At 34.3% G+C, this 23,225-nt stretch overlaps 1 protein-coding gene across 1 annotated transcript; it reads left to right on the forward strand.

The window, feature by feature from the left end:
* Positions 1 to 209: 209 nt before the first annotated feature.
* LOC126879247 (zinc finger protein OZF-like) lies at positions 210 to 19,687 on the forward strand. The gene is made up of 2 exons (XM_050642306.1): positions 210 to 568; positions 11,309 to 19,687. Exons 1-2 carry the CDS (start codon positions 337 to 339, stop codon positions 12,718 to 12,720), a joined length of 1,644 nt encoding a protein of 547 aa, XP_050498263.1. The 5' UTR covers positions 210 to 336; the 3' UTR covers positions 12,721 to 19,687.
* The last annotated feature ends 3,538 nt before the right edge of the window (positions 19,688 to 23,225 follow it).

The raw sequence follows: 23,225 nt of genomic DNA on the forward strand, positions 1-23,225 counted from the left end.
CCTCTACCCATCGGCTCATGGCCAATAGGGCTTTTCATTCCCAGTCATTTGTTTCGAGTTTCTGTCATGTGTCACATAATTTTAATATATCTACGTCATACGTTACTGGTATTTTACAATGATACAAACCAAAGACGTATGACGTAGATATATTAATATTATGTGACACATGACAGAAGCTCCAAACAAATGACAATCGATGAAAAGCCCTATTGACAGTTCATTGGCTACAACACATGAACACATCATTATTTTGAATTGATGTTTTTCTCTTGGTAGTAATTTGTAGTTTTTTCACTTTCACTGTAAAATTGTTATTGAAATATATAAAATCAAATGGATATAAAACAAGAGGTTACTGAGGAGATGAGTGAAGTAGAAATATATAATAATGTGCTGGATGATGGCTTCTTCAATAAAGACTGTAAAATTGAAATAAAGGAGGAATGCAAGAAAGAAAGCATACAGGATACATTTGTTTATTCAGACTTACAACAATTCTTCACAAAGATTGAAGTAGATTCAGATGAAAGTAAACTGGGACCAGTTGAAGAAATAGATGAAAAAGGTATGTAAATAACAAGAATGAGTATTTCTTCTGCCTTTATAAATAACATAACTGTAACCTTTTCCATTCAGGTCTCTCTTGTCTTATACTCATGGTTTTCTGGTCGCCTTCCATGCCGTTTTGGACCTTCCTATCAGCCTCCATTGTAATATTTTCTTTGCTGTTTTTGCAACTTGTTGTGCCACGACATGTCCCAGCTATGACAGACTTTTGACTTTTCAGAAATCTTACAATGGGTGTGTTGGGATGACCACAGCGGCTGGACAGCTGGGCCAGTGGCAGCATTTAGACGACACCACTGGAAGTCAGCCATCATGATCATCATCATCATCATGGTGCTACAGCCCTTAGAGGGCCTCGACCTTCTCAAGCGTTCTACGCCATTCTGTTCTGTCCCTTGCCTGCACTTTCCAGTTGCCGACTCCGATCTTCTCGGCATCTTGTGTTACCCCGTCCATCCACCTCAACTTTGGTCTACCCGTCTTCTCATTCCCACAGGTTGAGCTATTAGAATCCTTTTTATCATGTTCGATTCAGGGGCTCAGGCTACATGTCCTGCCCACTGCAGGCGATTTCGCTTAATTATGGTGATAATATCTTTTCCACCAAACGTTTGCTTGTAGATATTCTGCAGTTCAAAGTTATATCTACGCCTCCATATTCCATTCTCACAAACCGCTCCGAATATTTTGCGTAGTACCTTTCTTTCAAAAATTGATAGAGCGGTTTCATCTGTTTTAGTTAGCATCCATACCTCTGAACCATATGTGAGAACGGGGACTATCAATGTTCTATACAGCCTTATATGAGTTTTTTGAGACAGACGTTTGTTAGATAAGTACTTTGATAGACCATGATAACACCTGTTTGCAATTATTATTCGCCTTTTTATTTCCTCAGATGTATTATTATTGGGGTTAACCGATGTAACTAGATATATGTACTCTTTGACCGCTTCGAAGTTTTGGTCATTGATGATTAGATCTGAGTCAACATTTCCAGCTCTTGTGTTTGTGTTGGTCGCCATGAATTTTGTTTTATTTTGATTTGTATGTAACCCCATTAGTTCTGCTGCTGCTACTAGATCGGTTAGGATTTCTGCAGTTCTCGTCCTGGTTCTTGTTATAATGTCCACGTCATCTGCATATCGTCGTTGCGCGAGCAAAATCTGCTATGTGTAAAAAACTAAATTTTACAGGGGAGACATAAAACTGATTTTACCTCACCTGAACACATAGCAGATTTTAACCAAATGTTTATAACTTGGTTAATTCTATTCATAGCCTATAGCAGATTATACCAATGTGTTAAGAATTAAATTTTGAGAATTTCTGTGCTCATAACTCAATTTCACCAAAAGATGAAAAATGTACATAGCAGATTTTACCTGCACAACGACGATATGCAAGAATTTGGACTGATTTATTAAATATTGTTCCTCTGCTATCTAAATTAGCGTCTCATACAACTTTTTCTAAGGCTAGATTAAAAAGCTGACACGCCAACGCATCTCCCTGCCTTAACCCCTTATGTATTTCGAATGGGGTTGACAAGTTGTTTGGAATTTTTACTGCTGATAGCATCTTCGGCATTGTCACTTTTATCATAGATACTGGAAGTCAGCTGCTGAGAGATTTACTAAGCTTTCCCTATCAGCAATATCATACCCTTCATTCACTTCATTAAACTTGTCGTTTCTCCTTATTCTCCAAGTTCTGTCTTCATCTTGCACCAAGCCATATACTTTTCTCAGTATCTTTCTTGAATGTCATGAGTTGGGCTTCATCTTTCATCATTACCCAGGTTTCATATCCACAGATTAATACGGGTGTAATCCATGTGTTATAGTTAGTCATTTTATCTAATACTTTTGATTTCATTAATCATTTATTAGCATAGTACATATTATGATTCCCGATGGAAATACATGCATTGATTTCACTACTACGGAATTCTTCTGATTGATTTCTGTGCCCAGATTTGTGAAGTCATCCACACTTATATAGTGAAATTCATTTCAACTGCAAAAAAGTGGTTGAAATTTTATTTCCAGTTGAAATAAATGTGACATGGACATGACTGGTTGGATTGGGAGAAGCAAGGTTAGGTTTGGTTTAGGAGGTATCGTGTTTGGTTGCTTCTTGCAAGGAAAACTGAAGCAAAAAGTATTAATATGGCTGTGTTTTATGGAAATTTGCTGGTATTGGCAGAATTAGAGAGGATAGTATTAGATTAGAAATATGTATAATAATTGAGAATGTCCACAACGTGATTTAACAACTCAAATGAAACATGTAACCAGTAACATGTAACCTAAACAAACATTCAACAAATGTTGCGTATAGATGGCCAACTCAAACTCTGAGCAGTGTCAAAATGATAAAGTAAATATCCCCAGCAGTAACTAAAATCAAAATGAAAAAGAATCACTAGTGATTGCAACTATTATGGAGTAATTTCGACATCATAATGAAATAAAATAATAGAATCAGGGCTCAGATGTTTTTGACGGTCATGTACTTCTGGATCAAGAAATACTACATATATTTTCTTTTTCTCTTTCATCGCTTTTTGTGTTATCTGTTTTAAAGTAAATATATGATTCTGTTTGCTTCTACCATTTCTAAATCCACTTTGTGCTTCGTCTAGTGTGTGTTCTGTCATTATTCTTAATCGTTTGGTTATTATTTTTTTGAAGAGTTTCATACATGTACATACATCAATTTTTATACATTCTCTCCTGTCTACTTTTTTGTATATGGGTACCATTAGTGATACTTTCCAGTCTTCCTGGATATTTTCATTTTTTCATATTGTATTCATTATTTTTAGTAATACTTGTTCTCCGTTTTTTCCCATGTTTTTTATAATACCTGTTGTTATTCTACCCACTCCAGCACCTTTTCCATACTTCAACATCTTTATTGCTTTTTCTAGTTCTTCGTTTGAGTTTTCTGTGTTATCTTCCAATATATTATTTTGTTCTTCATTATGTCATCTTGGCTTATATCTGTTAACACGTTGACGGACAGTGCGTCAAATGTATAAGCAACTGTTGTGACACTATATGTATTTTGCAAAGTAGAATAGGGAAAATGCAACGTCTATAGATGTTGTGTCACATTACATAAATGGAAATTAGACGTCTGTGGATGTTCTGTCCGTCAACCAACATGTTAATAGTTCTTCAAAGTCTTGTTCTTATCTTTTAACTATTTGTTTTGTTTCTGTTATTAATTCTCCATTTTTATCTTTAATGCTTTATATTTCTTGTTTTTTGTGTTCTTATCGTTTTTAGGGATCTGTAGAATGGCTTTTGGTTACTTTTGCTGTCTTCTTTTATTTTATCTTCAAATTTTTTCCAATTATCTCTCTTTGCTGTTGTTGCTGATATGATTACCTTTTTTCTTTCATTTTTATACTTATTTATAAAGACTTTATAGTCAAAGTTGGCCTAAGATGGTTGATTGAGGTTTTGGTAGGGTTTCACCATGTTCCCATAGGCTATATCCTTTAACATCGGCGTTTAGCCTGTTTAATATTATTTTTAAATAATGTAAATTGAATTTTAAATTCAACCATTGTTTGGTTCTGGGGCTATTTAGCAAGTATGCACATTCACTGATGATGGACCAATAGGTCTGAAAACGTTCTGAATTGGACATATTTTATTCAATCCATTGGGATTTTTTAAGTTTTAATAAATATACCAATTTACATAGAAGTGGTTTTACTTCTTGTTAGAGTTTTTTAACTATATGGTATACAGCCAACCTAGGGAACTTCCCTTTTAATTTTTATTTTAATTTAATTTGGCAAAATTAGCTCGTTATTCAAAAATTTATAAGCTTAAATTTGAATGTTTACGTCAAATTTTACGTTGTCAAAACATAGTTCAACTCAAGCCGACAGTGGCGCTAGTGGCAACGTGCTTCCAGATTTTTGTGGGAGTTAGATGTATTACAGTCAATAGCATTTGGTTATAGCCATGATACTATAAGTAACAAGAGAATGTATTGCGCATCTTGAAGAGAAGGGAGTTGTGACGTAACTGGAGTCCCAAGTTCGTAATGGTTCGTAATGTTCGAATGATGCCCGATTAGTTTGAATTGCTCGCGGTTGTATAGTCCAAGCTGTATGGTCGTCCCCGTTAGGTAAATTATTCCGATTCGATTTTTTTGCACAAACTTACTAAAAAAGAGTTCCTTATAACAAATCCACAAGGTGCCGCGGCCATAAAATTGTTTAAACAATTTTTTTTTAATTAAAAAAATTAATTTTTTCAATTCGTTCAATTTTTTTTTTTAGATTTTTTGGGTCATTATAAGCAAAAAATGTCTCCTGTGATTTTTTTCTAATATTTATTGTTGTCGAGTTATACGCGATTTAATATTTGAAAAACGCGAAAATCGCCGTTTCCAAGGCTTAATAACTCAGTTAAAAATTACTTATGAAAGTTAGAAAGTGACCAAATCAAAATTTAAAGTCCACCCTAGAAGATCCTGAAGAAATTTTTGTCATTATTTTATTAGTAAGCTGTTATTTTTAATTATTAACAATGAGCGCTAACTGCGTATAGGCGGTCATCAATAGTGAGTGCGAAAGAGATGCACCATTCCGGCCGTCTAATGGTGCATCTCACTTGCACTCACATTGACGGCCGCCTCACTTAGCGCTCATGGTTAACAATTAAAAATACCAGCTCAGTAACAAAATAATGACATAATTTCTTCATGATTCTGTAGGGGGGCTTTCAACTTTGATTCAGTCACTTTTTGACTTTCATAATAATAATTTTTAACCGAGTTATTAAGCCGTGAAAATGGTCATTTTCGCGTTCTTCAAATTTTGAATCGAGTATAACTCAACAACTGTCAATTTTAGAGAAAAATTACAAGAGACCTTTTTGGCTCATAATGACCCAGAGAATCTAAAAAATACGAAGTGAAAAAATTGATGTTCTGAATTTATTTAAACAAATTGTTTAAACAATTTTCCGACCGCGGCACCTCCCGGTACTCTGTAAATTTGTTATAAGGAACTCTTTTTAAGTGGGTTTGTGCAAAAAAATCGAATCGGAATAATATGGTACCTAACGGGGACGACGATACAGCCTGGACTATAAGCTAACAACAAGAATTCAAATTCCGGTCTCCAGTTACGTCATGCGATGCGCGAACTCGGACGTATTTGCGATACGGGTTATAGCCATATTGTTTAAGAATATCAATGTAACAATATTGTAGCTATTAGACAGGTAAATGTTATTTTATACCGTGTTTTTTCCTTAAAGTTCGGAACACTCTGTGGAAGATTATAGCATAGATAAAATATTGAAATTAAAACTCAATTGTAGCCTTAGGCTTTCTTAACATTTTCTTTTTTGATTCATTTGCTTAGGTTGTATGATATAAAAAAGTTAGGTACTTTAACAGCTAGCCATGTTCTTCATCAATATAGGGTGTTTCTAAATAAGTGCGACAAACTTTAAGGGGTAATCCTCCATGAAAAAATAATGACCCTTTGCTTTATAAAGATATGCCCGCAAATGCTTCGTTTCCGAGATACGGGATGTTGATTTTTTTCTTACAAACTGACGATTTATTTGTTGCTGTAAAACCGGTTGAGATATGCAAATGAAATTTGGTAGGTTTTAAGAGGTACTTATTGCACATTTTTTGACATACAATTAAGAATTTTATATTCACCATTGGCGTGCATACGGGTATAAACATTTTAGATACATCCCGTATGCACGCCAATGGTGAATATAAACTTCTTATTTGTATGTCAAAAAATGCGTAATAACTACCTCTTAAAACCTATCAAATTTTATTTGTATATCTCAACCGGTTTTACAGCAACAAATAAATCATCAGTTTGTAAGAAAAAATTCAAGATCCCGTATCTCAGTTTATCTCAGTCCCTTAAAGTTTGTCGCACCTATTTAGAAACACCCTGTATTGATGAAGAACATGGCCAGTCGGTAAAGTACCTAACTTTTTTATTATCCAACATAAGCAAATTAATTAAAAAAGAAAATGTTAAAAAAGCCGAAGGCTACAATTGAGTTTTAATTTCCATATTTTATCTATGGAATAATATTCCACAGTGTTCCGAACTTTAAGGAAAAAACACAGTATGATTGTTACACCCGGTATAAAATCACATTTACCTGTCTACCAATAATATTGTTATATTGATATTCTTAAATAATAAGGCTATAACATACTAAAAAACGCTGGACGGAAGGGCCGCCCGAGAACTTTATCGTACCGATCTATTATCGTTATCGTACTAGATACTGGCATTCTATAAAAATAACAAAGTTACTCGTTATTTGATATTTTAGAAACCTTCTGTACTTGAAAGTATTTTACGGTTCTACGCATCATTAATTCCTGCATTTGAGAAAATGTTCGATGCCATATTTCGGGGACACACTATAGATGTATAAATTATTGCATAATTCAATAGAATATTAGTCATACTTTCATTTCAAAGTAGTTCATTTTTCTGAGAAATTAATAGTTTACAATATTTGCATTTCATTCTAATTCGATTACGCCAGTCAATGCGCGAGATTAAGAACAAGATATTATCTCCGAATTCTATCCTACTGCATGGATTTTAATGAAATTTTGGGAGTAGCCCAATCTCCTAATTCAAAGTCTATCCTATATACTATGGCGCTTTTATCATGGGGGCGGTTCCCAATTATATAATGAATTTGATCACATTTTTTACAAAAACCATTCATTTTAAACCCGTGCAACTTTTTGAAAGTAGAAATAACACTATATTAAAAGGTATCGCATTTAAATTATGGTGGACGGGGAGTTAAATGTATATACTTTTAATTTTTCCTTAAAGTACTTAGTCATATATTTTTTGCACCATATCTCGCTTAATTTGTATGTAACCGACATTTAACGGTGCTCGTTTTAAAGGCCTTTTCAAACACTACAAAAGGTGTTGGTAGAATTATACACCTAAAACCTACCATTCCTCTGTTATTTTAAGTTGAATACACCAATTTGAGCATGCACCAAAAAACAAACTATTTTCACCTACCATATCTCTTTTTGTATTATAAATAGAACATTTACGAAGGAACGAATATCTTTATTATTTATAATTTAAATGTTTTATATAGTGTTTTTAGTTCGATGCATAGTTTTTAAGTTATTCACAAAAAATCCGTCCGAAAAGGTGTCATTTTTCAATGAAAATAGCCAATTTTCAACTACGCATAACTCAAAAAGTATCGAGTTCTCAAAAAAAAGTATAGACCAGTTTTTGCTTAGACATAGGTTCTTTAGCCACTTCCGTGCTTATTTTGACCAACAAATTTTCCACCCCCTTGAAGAAGTGGGAACCGCCCCAAGATAAAAAGCGCCATAGCATATAGGGTAGATTTTGTTTCTTGAGCTATTCCCTACTTACAGTGAAAATATCAAGTACATCAATGTAGTAGGATGGAATTCGGAGCCAAATACCCTCATTGACTGCCCTACAATAATGCTCTGCTATGATCGCATGAGAGAGGACACACATAAGATTATAGCAAAATTTCTATTTACCGTAACTTTTCGAGTTTTTGAGCTACAGCAATGAATTTTATGTCATTGGAAAGGTAATTTTGCATTCTTTCAAAATATGTAAAAATATATAGAGCATATCTAAAAAAATTAAGATTTTTTATTCATTTCCGGTTCAACCGGAAGCCATATTTTTGGTAAAATTTATTGTGATAATAGATAATAAAGTACCATATATGTCTGCAAAATTTCAAATTTAAGTTTCTATTATGAAGGAAGTTACGGGCACTCTAAAATTTTTTTATAAAAAATTCATAACTCCCCTCCTATGGGGAGTTAAGAAATCTGACTAATGTCATTCAATTTACCGATAGGATATCAAAAACATATCAAAAAATAAAAAAATTCCTTGGAGCCATTTTTGAGAAAATCGAGTTCAAATTTATGTCAAATTTTGACCCCTTAAATATAGGCAACCCCTAACTTTTTCTGAAAAACGATAACATCCTTCTTATAGTCCCATCTTTAGGCTATATAACGACGTTTTCAAATTAAACTTATCTTAAACAAGTTTTTAGATAGGTAGGGAAATGTGTCTGGTGGGCGGTCGGCCATGTTGGCCGCCATTTTGAATTTGGAAATGTCAAATTCCGTATTTTTATTTACCTATCGATGAGCTTACTTTGAGTTGAATTTCATCCATTTCGGTAAAAATTTGCAAAAATGGGCCCTAAATAACCCCCCTATTTCGGCCCCCCTTTGAGAGGTTTTTTTTAAAGCTTAGGTTCTCGACAAAATTCTCTTAAACTTACTCATACCGAATTTCATCAAAATCGGTCCGGTAGTTTTTGCTGGGCGGTGGCGACATACGTACGTACGTACATACTTCCGACATGTTTTTTTTTATTTGCTTTTTAGACTCAGGGGAACTCAAAACGTCGAAAAAAAGTGAAATCTGAAAAAAATTTTTTGCACGATCCTATAAGTTTATCTATTATACTATACTACGTATATAGTACGATAAAGTAAAAATCACTCAAATCGGACAACAGGTTTAGGAAATTCGAGACCTCAAACGTGTATAATTCATTGACCCGATTTTTTTGCTCGCGAGTGTATTAACCATCGATTACAATCTAATTACTTCTTTGCCTTGTAAATATTACATCTGAATACTCTGACGAGTTTACTCCAGAAGAAATTACCTCAGCAATATCAGAAATTAAATCTGGAAAGGCACCCGGCTCCGATAAAATACATCCAGAATTTTTACTCCATTGTGGCAAATATGCTAGGAAATGGCTGGCTTATTTCTACACAGATATATTAAAATCAGGAGAAATTCCCCATTTCCTTAAAAAGGCCTCCATTATAGCCATATTGAAACCAGGAAAAGCAAATGATCAACCCCAAAACTACCGACCGATTGCACTGCTGAGCTGTGTCTATAAACTGTTGGAACGCTTAATCCACAACAGAATTAGTAACACCATATTGGGGGTGATACCTATTGAGCAAGCAGGGTTCAGACCTAACCGCAGTTGCACAGATCACAGATAACAACACATATCGAAGCAGGTTTTCAAAGAAAGCAAAAAACATCCGTTGCTTTCATTGACCTATCAGCTGCATACGACACCGTCTGGAGACAAGGACTAATCTGCAAACTGATCCGTGCCATCCCGTGCCAAAAGGTAACCAAACTCATTGATAGCATGCTCACCGACAGACCTTTTCACGTGACAATGGGCAACTTAAGAAGTGTCCAAATGAAGCTCAGCAATGGACTGCCACAGGGATCTCTTTTGGCACCCTTACTCTTTAATTTATACATCGCGGACCTACCTAGGACAACTTCGCAGAAATTTGGGTACGCTGACGATTGGGCCATTGCAGCAAGACATAATAACATGAATGTTACAGAAACAATACTGATGGATGACCTTGCTGTTATGGGTGAATATTTTCGCAAATGGAGGCTACGGCCCAATGCACCGAAAACTGAAGTGTGCTGTTTCCATCTGAATAATGCCCAAGCCAACAAAAAACTCTCCGTTCACTTTGAAAACAGACTACTCACTCATAACTCAACACCAAAATATCTTGGAGTGACTCTTGACAGAACCTTAAGTTTTAAGGAACACCTACAAAGAACGGCAGAAAAACTGAAGACGCGAAATAATATAATCCAAAAGCTATGTGGCACACATGGGGGTCCTCAGCCTCCGTACTCAGATCATCCGCTCTCGGACTCGTATACTCGGCGGCTGAATATGCTTCGCCGGTATGGCTTAATAGCAAACACACGAAGATCATTGACACCCAATTAAACCAGACAATGCGAATGATCTCAGGTACAATTCGAACAACACCGAACTATTGGCTTTCCATTCTGAGTCACATTCCACCGCCTAAACTAAGAAGAAGTCATTCTCTTCTCAGAGAATATCGAAAAATCGAGGCTAACCATCAACTACCCATCCACCATGATAAGCTTGATATCGAAATGAACAGACTGCGCTCCAGATATCCCCCATTGTTAAAGGCCACCTCCCTACATCAGGAACATTTCGACCTCACCAACGCTTGGAGAAGACAATGGGAGAGCGACTCACCACAGAAATCACACCAAATGGCCTGTATCGATCAGAAACCGCCAGGCTTTGAACTGCCCCGCAATACATGGACGGCGCTGAACAGAATAAGAACAGGGACCGGTAGATGTGCTGACAGCTTGCATAGATGGGGAAAGGCCCTTACTCCTGAGTGTGATTGTGGTGCGCAACGGCAGACCGTTCGCCACATTATTGAGGAATGCCCCCGAAGGCGGTATCCTGGAGTTTTCGATGAGTTCCTGAATGCGACCGAAAATGTTTTATAGTATATTCATACATTAGATGTTCGTTTGTGATACTTTCTGTAATGTTTTATATACTTTTTTAAAATTATGTGTTCTTGTTGTATCTATGCCATACGATAAATAAATAAATAAATTATACAATTAAATTTCCAACATTCCAACCGAAATTGCACTAGTAATTCGCTAGTTGGCGATACCAGCGAAGCTCACAGCATATAATCAATATTTGTATCACCTGACAAATATTTTAAAATAACTGTCATTTTGTCTTTTTACATTGTTTATTATAACATTTATTTCTTATGAGTAGTAAAATTTGTCTAAACGATTTTATTTTAGGTTGTCCGGAGGACGAGAAGAAAAAACTGACAATTGTAAAAACAACAGAGCAATCATCTCCTACGGAAAATTATGTGATTCGACAGCACGAAGAGAGTACATTAAATGAAAACATAAAAATTCAAACTGAACAAGAACTGTTCGAATGTGAATTTTGTAGTAAGCAGTTTACTGCACCAAGTAGTTTAAAAATACATTTGAGGGTGCACACTGGTGAAAAACCTTACAAGTGTGAAATTTGTTCTAAGCAATTTAGTCTTAATGGAAATTTGAAAAAGCATTTGAGAGTGCACACTGGTGAAAAACCTCACGAGTGTGAAATTTGTTCTAAGCAATTTACTCAAGAAGGAAGTTTGAAAGGACATTTAAAGATACACACTGGAGAAAAGCCTTACAAGTGTGACATTTGTTTAAAGCCGTTTATGACTACAGGTCATTTGAAAAGACATTTGAGAGTGCACACTGAGGGGGAGTGCACCCCTAGTGTGAGGGGTGGATTTTACAAGTGTGAAATTTGTTTTAGACAGTTTAAGGACTTAGCTAAATTTAAAGTCCATTTAAGAGTACACACTGGAGAAACGCCGTACAAGTGCGAAATATGCTTTAAGCAGTTCTCTGTTAAAGGTAACTTGACAACACATTTGCTGACGCACTCTGAAGAAAAACCCTACAAGTGTGAAATTTCTGCTAAAGAGTTTTCTCAAAAATGTTATTTGAAAACGCATTCGTTGATACATACTGGACAAAAATCTTGTAAATGTGAAATTTGTTTCAAGGGGTTTTATAGCGTAGGCATATTGAATAAACATATGAGAATGCACACTGGAGAAAGGCCTTTCAAATGTAAAATTTGTTCTAAGCAATTTTCTCACAAACAGTCTTTAAATAATCATTTGAAATTGCATTCTGGAGAAAAACCATACAAGTGTGAAATCTGTTCCAAGCAGTTTAGTACAATTAAAAATTTGAAAAGCCATATGAAAGTGCACACTTCACTGTACAAGTGTGAAATTTGTTTTAAGCAATTTAGTCAAGAGGGAAGTTTGAAAAGGCATTTAAGGGTACACACTGGGGAAAAACCTTATAAGTGTGAAATTTGTTTTAAGCAATTTAGTCAAGAGGGAAGTTTGAAAACGCATTTAAGGGTACACACTGGGGAAAAACCTTATAAGTGTGAAATTTGTTTTAAGCAATTTAGTCAAGAGGGAAGTTTGAAAACGCATTTAAGGGTACACACTGGGGAAAAACCTTATAAGTGTGAAATTTGTTTTAAGCAATTTAGTCAAGAGGGAAGTTTGAAAACGCATTTAAGGGTACACACTGGGGAAAAACCTTATAAGTGTGAAATTTGTTTTGAACAATTTAGTCAAGAGGGAAGATTGAAAAGGCATTTAAGGGTACACACTGGATAAAACTTTACAAGTGTGAAATATGTTTTAAGCAGCTTAGCATCGTAGATAAATTGAAAATTCATTTGAGAAACAATTGTGCATTTAATGATAGAAGCATATAATTTGGACCACATATACTACACATATAAAGGTTTAAATTCAGATACGAGGCCATCTCACATTTTGTCTTTTACAAAAACAGAGACAATAAGAGAGATAACTAAACAGGAACCAATAACGAATAAAATAATAAAGAGACAATTAAACTGGTATGGACATCTGATGAGAATGAAACCTAGTAGACTAACAAGGAAAATTCACGAAACAAGGAATATTACAAAAAAGAAAAAAAGCAGGCTGAGGAAAAACTGGATACAGCAAATAGTAGAAGTAGGAAAAATTAAACAGAAAACGCTAGAAGAAATGAAACGAATACCACAAGACCGAAAAGAATGGAAGAGATGGGTGAATATGTAGCTAAATTAAACCCAAATCCGACACCTGAAAGGGTATAAGGAAGGGGAGAAAGAAAGAAAGACAAAAATGGCAACAAAACGTCCGATTTCAACCAAATTTGGTATATAGGTTCTTTCTTTGATGAATAAAATCAAGGTCTTGAACAGGAAGAATCGGTTTACCAAAAGTTGTGTTTTTACTGTTTTTTATGTAAAAATATGTTGTTTCTTTTTTCAATAATTTCACCCTGTATTTATTAATTTTTCAAAAAAATAATACCGCCATTGAAAAGCGAGTAAAAATGCTTTTTGCAAATATTTTGAAATTTTTAGTTATGTTAATTGTCATTTAACAAATGTATGACGTATCTTCACATGTACCTACATATTTGCGACAGATACATTTTGCATGCCCGCCATTTTTGTAAAAGACAAAATCTGAGATGGCCAGATGGCCTCATATCAAAATTTGAATCTACGTATGTGTGGTCCAAATTATATGCTTCTACCGTTAAATTCACAATAATTCTTATATTATTTGCACGAATCTGCCGCACATTTTATAGGTACATGTGAAGATACGTTATCATCATCATCAATGGCGCTACAACTCTTCGTGAGTCTTTGCCGCGTTTACTATTACCTTCCATGTTTGTCGGTCCTGTGCCACTATTTCCCACTGTCGCACTCCCATTTTCTCTAGATCTTCTTTGACTGCATCTTTCCACCTTTTTCTAGGGCGCCCTACAGACCTTCTTCCATCTGGCCTTTCCCAGAACACATTGTTTATAAGGCGATTGTCGTTACTGCATATCACATGCCTTGCCCATCTGAGTCTATTAGCCTTTATATATCTGACTAGATTTTCTTTTCCGAATAGAGACTCTAGCTCGTTATTGTATCTGCGCCTCCATTCGTTTGTCGCGCTGTCTCTGCAAGGGCCATATATCATTCGAAGGATTTTACGTTCCCACACCAGCAATTTATTTACTTCTCTTTTTGTTAGCGTCCATGTTTCGCTTCCATACGCGACTGCTCTTCGTATTATGGTCTTATATATCTGGATTTTTGCACCTCTTGAAAGAAGTTTTGACTTCATTAGATGTTTCATTGCAAAGAAAGATCTGTTTCCTGCCATTATTCGCGTTTCAACTTCTCGCTCTAATTTGTTGTCATTTGTGATTGTTGCTCCCAGATATTTAAATTCTTTAACCACTTCGAAGTTGTGATCGTTTATAGTAATGTTTTGCCTTATTCGCCGTCGTTCTTGTTTTGAGACGACCATGTATTTTGTTTTGTCTTCATTTATTTTTAGACCGATATTTAATGCAGCTTCTTCAAAGCTCGAGAAAATATCCTTAATTTCTAATGTTGATTGTGCTACTGCGTCTACGTCATCAGAAAAGGCGAGTATGATTTTTGCTCCCCGAGCAGTTATGTCTGGTTTGAGTTTTGGATACATTTTTCGCATGACATATTCTAAAGCCAGGTTAAACAACAATGGGGACAACGGATCTCCCTGTCTTAGTCCAGAATTTACGCAGAAAGCATTTGAAATTTCCCCCCCTATTCTAACTTGTGCAAAGGAGTTACTTACACACATTTGTGTTACCGCAGCTAGTTTCTTTGGTACGCCGAGCTCGATCATTGCCTTCCATAATGTTGCACGATTAATTGAATCATAAGCCTGTTTGAAGTCTATAAAGATCTGATGAACGTCCTGATTATATTCCCAATACTTTTCAAGCATTTGTCTTATTGTAAATATTTGATCAATAGTCGATCTGCCCGGCCTGAAACCACACTGGTAGTCACCAACTATGTCTTCGGCGTATGGTATTAATCTTGTTAATAATATCGAAGCCAATATTTTATACGTAGTGTTAATTAGTGAGGTTCCTCTGTAATTCATGCATGATTCCTTTTTTCCTTTCTTGTGTATTGGTACAATAATACTACCACACCATTCTTTCGGCATCATTTCTTGTTGCCAGGCCCTTTCTATTAATTGATGGATTTTACTTATGAGTTCATGACCGCCTGTTTTAATTAACTCGGCATCAATATTGTCCAGACCAGGGGATTTATCGTTCTTAAGCGTTTTTATGGCATGCGTAATTTCTTCCATGCTTGGTGGGGGTATTTCTAATTCGGCCGTTTGATACTCATGTTCTTCGTTGTTTCCACCATTTTCATTGTTTTCATTAGTGAAATTTTGGATATTCAGGAGCTCTTCAAAATATTCAGCCCACCTTCCTATTATTTTGTTTTCGGCAGCCAGCATTTCTCCATTTTTATCTCTCACGAAGGTTGTCCTTATATACGAGCCTCTTTTATGTTGTCTTACCTCTCTGTAGAAATTTTTACTTTGGTTGCGTCTGTGTTCTACTACTACTTTTTCAATTTGTTGTTGTAGATATTGTCTCTTTTTTTGCCTAAGTGTTCTTCTAGCTACAGCTCTCTCTCTCTCTGTGGAATCGTGTACGTTTTTCTTCTGATGGGTTTGACAGATAATCAATTCTTCTTTTGTTCATTTCTTTTAGTGTTCTTTCACATTCCTCGTCGAACCATTTTTTCTTTTTTGTTTTTTTCGTTCTTCCGATAGATTTCTCTGCTGCTTCTGTAATAGTTGTTTTTATGGAGTTCCATCGCTGATCTACATCTTCCGTTTCATTTTCACTTATTTCCAAAACCTGAAACCTATTTCTTAATTCTACTTGGTACTGTTTTTGGTTATTTTCTTCTTTCAACTTCGCCACATTCTATCTTTCGATCTTTGTGTGTTTATCTATTGTTTGTGTTGAAATTCTTGTTCTGAGCTTGGCCTTTACAAGAAAATGGTCTGTGTCGCTATCTGGCCCTCTCATAGTTCTTACGCTTATTATGCTACTAGAATGTCTCCCATCAATCAATACGTGATCTATTTGATTATTTGTTCTTCCATCGTTTGATCTCCATAGTGCCTTGTGGATCTTTTTCCTATCGAACTGGGTGCTTTTGATGGCTAAGTTGCAGCCTGTCGCAAAATCGACCAAACGTGATCCATTATCGTATGTAGCTTCATGTAGACTATATCTTCCAGCCACCGGTATTACGTAATCTTCTGTGCCTACCTTTGCGTTTAGATCACCTAGTATTATTTTAATATCGTGGTTAGGAGCTTCTGTGTATAGTTGATTTAAAGAGTCGTAGAATTCATTTTTATCGTCCTCTGATGCGTCTTCGGTTGGTGCATACACTGAGAATATAGTTAAATTGGACCATTTGCCTCTTAATCTTATGATGCAGATTCTTTCATTTATTGGTTTAAAGTCTAATAACTCTGATTGTAGTCTTTCATGTATTACAAAGCCACATCCTCTTTCATGTCGAGTTTCATGTCCAGACCACAGTACTAATGACTTCTCCATGTGTATTGTTCCAGACCCTGTCCATCTCATCTCCTGAATGGCTACTACATCATATCTCAAGTCTTCTAATTGTTTTATCTCTGTCGTGGCAATTCCAGGTCGGTACCAACTTAGTACATTTCATGTTCCTAATAGCATATCCTTTGTCCGTAGCTTTCGTCGTTTGTTTTTATGATCTGTCCTATTCCGAGGCAATAATATTCGTTTCGTAGCAATATTTTTTTCCATGTATGGATCGCTGGTCCCCCTTTTCGGAGGACCATGTTCTCCCTTCCTCGTTCGCCCTGACCCTGCCTTCCATTGAGGTTGCATTGAGGATAGAAATTGAGTAGGAGAGGCTAGAGATGCTAACTGGAAACAGCATCTTATAATGCACATCACTACTCCTTTGAACCCCTATGAAGATACGTTATGCATTTATTAATTGGTAATTAACATAACTAAAGATTTCAAAATATTTTCTAAAAAATATTTTTATGCTCTCTTCACGCCCGTATTAACTTTTTAATTTTTTTTTTTAATTTGACCAATTTTTTTTTTTTAAATAGAGGTCCGTTCTATCGAGGTTTTACTGTACTTTATTACCGTATTATAATATATTATAAAAATAAATAGGCAGAACGATGCGCGTTGGTCCAGAAAAATAATCTAATATTTCATTTTGTTAATTTGAAATATTTGTTTGTTTTAAGTAGATGGGAACTGAGAACTAGGACTGAGAGGCTTCGTTCTCATTTTAAAAGAAAATAAGTGCTGTTTGGTTACATTTCGATACAATTTCAAATGAAAAAGCTAAGTGTAATATTTGTAATAACATTTATTCTTACAAAATGGAAGTGTTACCATTTTACGAAAACATGAAAAATAAACACCCCACTATAGGCATAAATGACACAACACGAGAAAAAAAGGAAAATTGGGCATATGGACGATTTGATTTGGCAGGATTTTGATACATGTGTATGTGTACAACATTTTTGCATGTGACCAATCCAATAGTAGTCGCCATCTTCGAAATGAAAATGTTTTCCGAAGAACCAAACCTTGAAAGAAAAAATGATTCTCTCGTTTGGTGGTGCGAAAGACAAAGAGTGGTTTTGCAACTCTGATAACTTCGTAACCCTGGTAACCTGGTTAACTAAATTATCCAAAAAGTATTTATGCGTATGTGCCACTTATCTGTTCTAATGCAAACGCATATTTTCTAAAGACGGTCAAATAATAACCGAACGCAGAAACAGATTAAAATCAAAAAATGTATAAAAGCTATTATTTTTGCATTGAAGTAATAATTTATAAAAATAAACAATTTTTATTTTGTCGATTATATTTTATTTTGTATTTTTCTTTTATTTTGTTAAAGTAAAGAAGTTTTTATTATGTTTAATAAAATCACAGTTAACCAAGTTTGGACTATTTATTAATAATAATAGCCGAAAACTTTTAGCATTACCTTTTTTTTGTGTGAATTTGATGGCCTTGGCTGCTAAAAATCTGCTAAATCCAAACTAAAAGTACAAATTTCTGAAGATGTAAGGAGCATGCAGAAAAATGACTATACTAAATTAGTGTGCCATTTTATGACTTTATTGATGCCACTTTGATTAAGAAATGCAGGATACTTTTTGGAAAATTTACATTTTTATTGTTTTATTCGTTTCCAGGAAAATTTCAAAAAATGGATCTCGCAGGTTTTGATTCTAAAAGCCTCAATTAAACCTTTATTGGTGTTTATCTCAATACATATGTATAAAATGTGACATTCCTTGTTTTTCCCATGTAAGTACTCGTCATATGCATTTAATAAAACATTGTACAAGAAGTTTGTTATGTAGTTAATAATTAAGTTAGTTAAGAATTAAGTTTTATGTTTAGTGGAATGTAAGTTGTCTTTAGTAACGTTTACACGTATCCAGTAACTGGCGCCAGTCTCACTGGAATGCGAGTGCTTGACTAAGACAGCGCTGGATAGGTTCGTTTACACGTATCCAGTAACTGGTGCCAATCTTACTGGCACTCTTATTAAAAATCCTAATACGGCCACTGAAACCACAGGTACGACAGCGCCAGCGACTGGAACGCTGTGTTTACACGTGTCTACAACCACTGGCACGGGGTTAGAGGGGACGCGGACGAGTGCCACTGTCACGAAAAATAGACCAGCCTTCTATTCGAGACAGCGCTGGCAGACAGCGCTGGACTGGAACAAAAAAGCGTTTACATGATGCCAGCACTGTCGTTCCAGTGCGACTGGCGCCAGTTACTGGATACATGTAAACGCGCCTATTAGACATTACTGTTTGTGTTAGTCTGTATGCAGCTTAACAATAATTAATCAAATTTATATTTAAACAATCAAACATTGTTTAATTATGACTCCTATTGTTATCATTTCCTGTTCGTAAAATAAACGAAATGTGCAATTATATCAGTCTAATTTAAATATTGTGAATTATAAAGGTACTTGACTCTTGATCGAAATTCATATTTTTTTATATACCTCGTATAAAATTAATAAAATTTGATATATGATGGTCGCATCATAAATCTTAGACGATGAAGACGCTTTTTATGAAGAATAACTTTTCTTCTTCAAATTAAAAATAAAAGAGTTATAAATGAAATTGTTGTTGGTATTTATCTATAATTTGAAAAAAATCTTCAAATATTTTTTTCCATTAGAAGGATGTAATTGCACATATAAGACCATAATTTTTTATTCCAAACAACATTTCATATATTCGGTTCGCTAAACTCAGACACAGCTGGCTAGTGATTTTAGTCAGTAATTTTGCCAATTGGACAAAAAAATAATTACTAAATAGTTAATAATTAGTAATTTTGCCAATTTCGCCAAAATTGGTAAAAAATTAAAAAATTACCTACTAAAATCACTAGCCAGTTGTGTCTGAGTTTAGCGAACCGACTATAATACCAATTTTCATTTCATAACAAATGGAACAGTCCATTTATCATTAGGTGGTTCCATTAAAGGGGAGGCCGTATACTCGTATAAACTTTTGTAAAGTTATTAGTAAATTATTGCTTTCAAAATATACTCAAATTGTATTTTTGAACATCTTATTTATTTTATATAATAATTAAATTCACTATCAAATTTCATTGATATTTTATTAATACTTAATTTAAAATTTAGTTTGACATTCACGAAATGTCAAACTCAAATGTAAATAACCTATGCTTTGCTTAACAAATTCAGATTAAAAAAAACTAGCCTACTTACTATAAACGATTTCAGCTGACGTTTAGTGTGTCGGCGGAAAATAAAAGAATTGTGACGTCACATTTTAGACTTTGAGGTCGATTATTTCGAAGACGGTTAGATATATCGAAATGCCGATATCAGATTTGGATTCAGAAGACAAAACTACATAAGAATCCATCGATAAATCTTCTCTGCAGGAGCGGCGACGCAATAACACACAGAACAGAATTCGATACAAGAACTTGCATAGTGTCATACAGGGCACAAATGTACGTACAAGAAACTATACAAGAAAATGTATATAACTTTCTAATATCAGAAACGATATTAGAAATGATACAAGAAAATGCATACTGTCATACAGTCTTAAGTCCTCTATTGTTCAACCTGATCATACATGAAATAATAAAAAATGTGTGAAATAAAAAAGGATACCAAATGGGAGAAAAACAAAATAATCTGCTATGCAAAGGATACAATACTAATTACTATGATATAATTGATCCAAAAGATGGCATTACCCAGACATCCAAAGTGAAAGTTACCCTCCCAACACCAAATTGTGCTATATGGTCCACATAATGTTCAGTAAAAAGTCACACCATTTTGAGCGTCGGGTTGGGGGGGAGAGGGGGGAGAAATCGGTAAATAGGTAGTTTTTTATTTTTTTCGTTAATATTGCTAAAACTGTGCGGTTTAGCATGAACAACCTTTTATACAAAAATGTTCTACATTAAATTTGAAATGAAAAAGGTCCTATGTATAATCATTCTAAAATGAACGGTTCCAAAGTTACGGAGGTAGAATAGTATAATAATTGGTCCAAAAAAAGGCCTAACCCAGACATCCAAAGTAAAAGTTTTCCTCCAACACCAAATTGTTCTATATGGTCCACTTATTGTTCAGTAAAAAGTTACACCATTTTGAGCGCCCGGTGTGGGGGGAGATGGGAAAGAAGTCGGTAAATTAGTAGTTTTTTTTACGTTTTTCGTCAATATTTTTAAAACTATGGTTTAACGTAAATAACGTTCTATTCAAAAATGTTGCTGAGCTATGAAACCAGGTGCCGTTTTACCGAACTTGCACGGTCCCAATCCCAATTTTTTTTATAGTAAACGTTTGCAGTTCTACTCGTAACTCGAATCCGAGCATCTCGGATGCGAATACTCGTAAATGTAAAGCCGGCTTATAGGCCAGGATAATAAGACAAACATATACCCTGTTCGTGACACTTCAGCAGCCAGGGTACTGAAGCGTTTTTTCGACAAGTAATACCTATAGGAACAAATTGTAACTATTTCCTGCGTAGGATCTGGCGGCCATTTTTATTTATAAACAATTAACTGTCAAAAAATGGCATTTTCCCCTTTTTTTCAAATCAGTGGAAAACAGTGAAACTTATGATTTTTTTAGTAGTTGGAAAAAGCTTTAAAATGGCATATTACATAGTTTTATATAGGGTGACGCAGATAAAGGGCCTATTAGAAATATCTCGAGAACTAAAGACAATTGAATTATGAAAATTGGAATAAGGGGGTTTTGAAGACTGATCTATTTAATGAAAATATTTTCATCTATTTGGTACTTCCGGTTATACCGGAAGTTGCTTATAACTTCATTTTTTTAAATGGGACCCCCTGTATATTTTTACATTTATGGATACTCCTCGATTTCTTCTTTCTTAAAATATAAGGTTTTGTAATAATATACAGGGTAGGTTAAAAGATAATTACGTTTCCTTATTAATTTCGTAGCAATATTCCCACCCTGTAGGATTGTAGTAGTTTGACATACTAAACTCTATTTATGTTCAAATGATTTTTAATATAGTCTACTATTGTTAGCAATTATTAGTGTAGCTAAATTTTTAATTTTAGTATACAGGGTGGGTCGAAACTCGGAATGAGTATTTTCTGAGTTTTCTTAAATGGAACACCCTATATTTTAGTATTGTAATGAAATGATATTTCATGGTACTTTTTACTTCTTAAGCATTCCCTATACCTAACTGCTTTAGTTTGTGCTTAATTGTTAATCGCACCAAGAATCTTAACTTCGATGGTATTTTGATACCTCAACCACTATTGGCAATTTTAAGTATCAGTATAGATTAATATGTATTTATTTCCAAAAAATTATTTGTGACTGAATATTTTCACGGCCAACCTAATACAATTTCACCTATTTTGTGTTGCAATTAATGTTTGGCTTTAATCACCAATAACTCACAAGTTAAAAAAGTTAGGTATAGGGAATGCTTAAGAAATTAAAAAGTACCATAAAATAACATTTCATTACAATACTAAAATACAGGGTGTTCCATTTAAGAAAACTCAGAAAATACTCATTCCGAATTTCGACCAACCCTGTATACTAAAATGAAAAGTTTAACTATACCAATAACTCTTAACAATAGTAGACTATATTAAAAATCATTTGAACATTAATAGAGTTTATTATATCAATCTACTACAATCCTACAGGGTGTTAATGTTGCTACGAAATTAATAAGAAAACGTAATTATCTTTTAACCTACCCTGTATAATATTACAAAACCTTATATTTTAAGAAAGAAGAAATCGAGGAGAATCAAAAAGTGTAAAAATATACAGGGTGTCCCATTAAAAAAAACGAAGTTACAATCAACTTCCGGTATAACCGGAAGTAGGAAAGAGAAGAAAATATTTTCATTAAATAGTTCATACCTCAAAACCCCTGTATTCCAATTTTCAAGATTCTCTTAGCTTTAGTTCTCGAGATATTTCTAAAGGCCCTTTATCTGCCTCACCCTGTATACTCATTTATTGTTAATATAATTGCGAAAAAAGTCGGAATTGCAAAAAAAAATATTTTCGCAATAACTGCTGTAAAAATTAGTGTACAGGTTTGAAATTTTTGTCTAATGAGGGTTCTTTGGTGCTTAATATGTGATAAAAATTTCAAAGCGATTCACTCAATTGTTTACATTTTATTCGAATTGTTTATCTTAGAGAGCATTTTTTTTTGAATAAACATAAGTCAGAAAAAAGTGACGTTAGAACCATTCCACAGGTGTCAAATGGAAGAGCATGAGCTATATTTTCAACTTGGTTTAAAGAAATCGAATAAAAAATGCATTTATTAGTAATAAATAATTATGCAAAAGTATCGTAAATCTTTCCTTATAAACTTTTTGAATACCTTTTTCCAAAAAAATTAACTTTTTTACCCTGTTTTAAGTGCACAACTACCAAGAAATGTTATTTATATCATAATCGATAAAAAATTGTAATAAATATATATAATTTCTTATATAACAAAATAAAAAGTTTATAAGGAAAGATTTACGATACTTTTGCATAATTATTTATTACTAATAAATGCATTTTTTATGCGCTTTTTTAAACCAAGTTGAAAACATAGCTCATGCTCTTTCATTTGACACCTGTGGAATG

This window comes from Diabrotica virgifera, chromosome 1, assembly GCF_917563875.1.
Source record: "Diabrotica virgifera virgifera chromosome 1, PGI_DIABVI_V3a".
In the NCBI taxonomy this organism is placed as follows: Eukaryota; Metazoa; Arthropoda; class Insecta; order Coleoptera; family Chrysomelidae; genus Diabrotica; species Diabrotica virgifera.

Coding starts and splice junctions, on each gene's coding strand:
- LOC126879247 (XM_050642306.1), top strand. CDS start 337: ATGGATATAAAACAAGAGGTTACTGAGGAGATGAGTGAAGTAGAAATA. Junction 569..11,308: donor TGAAGAAATAGATGAAAAAG/GTATGTAAATAA, acceptor ATTTTATTTTAG/GTTGTCCGGAGGACGAGAAG.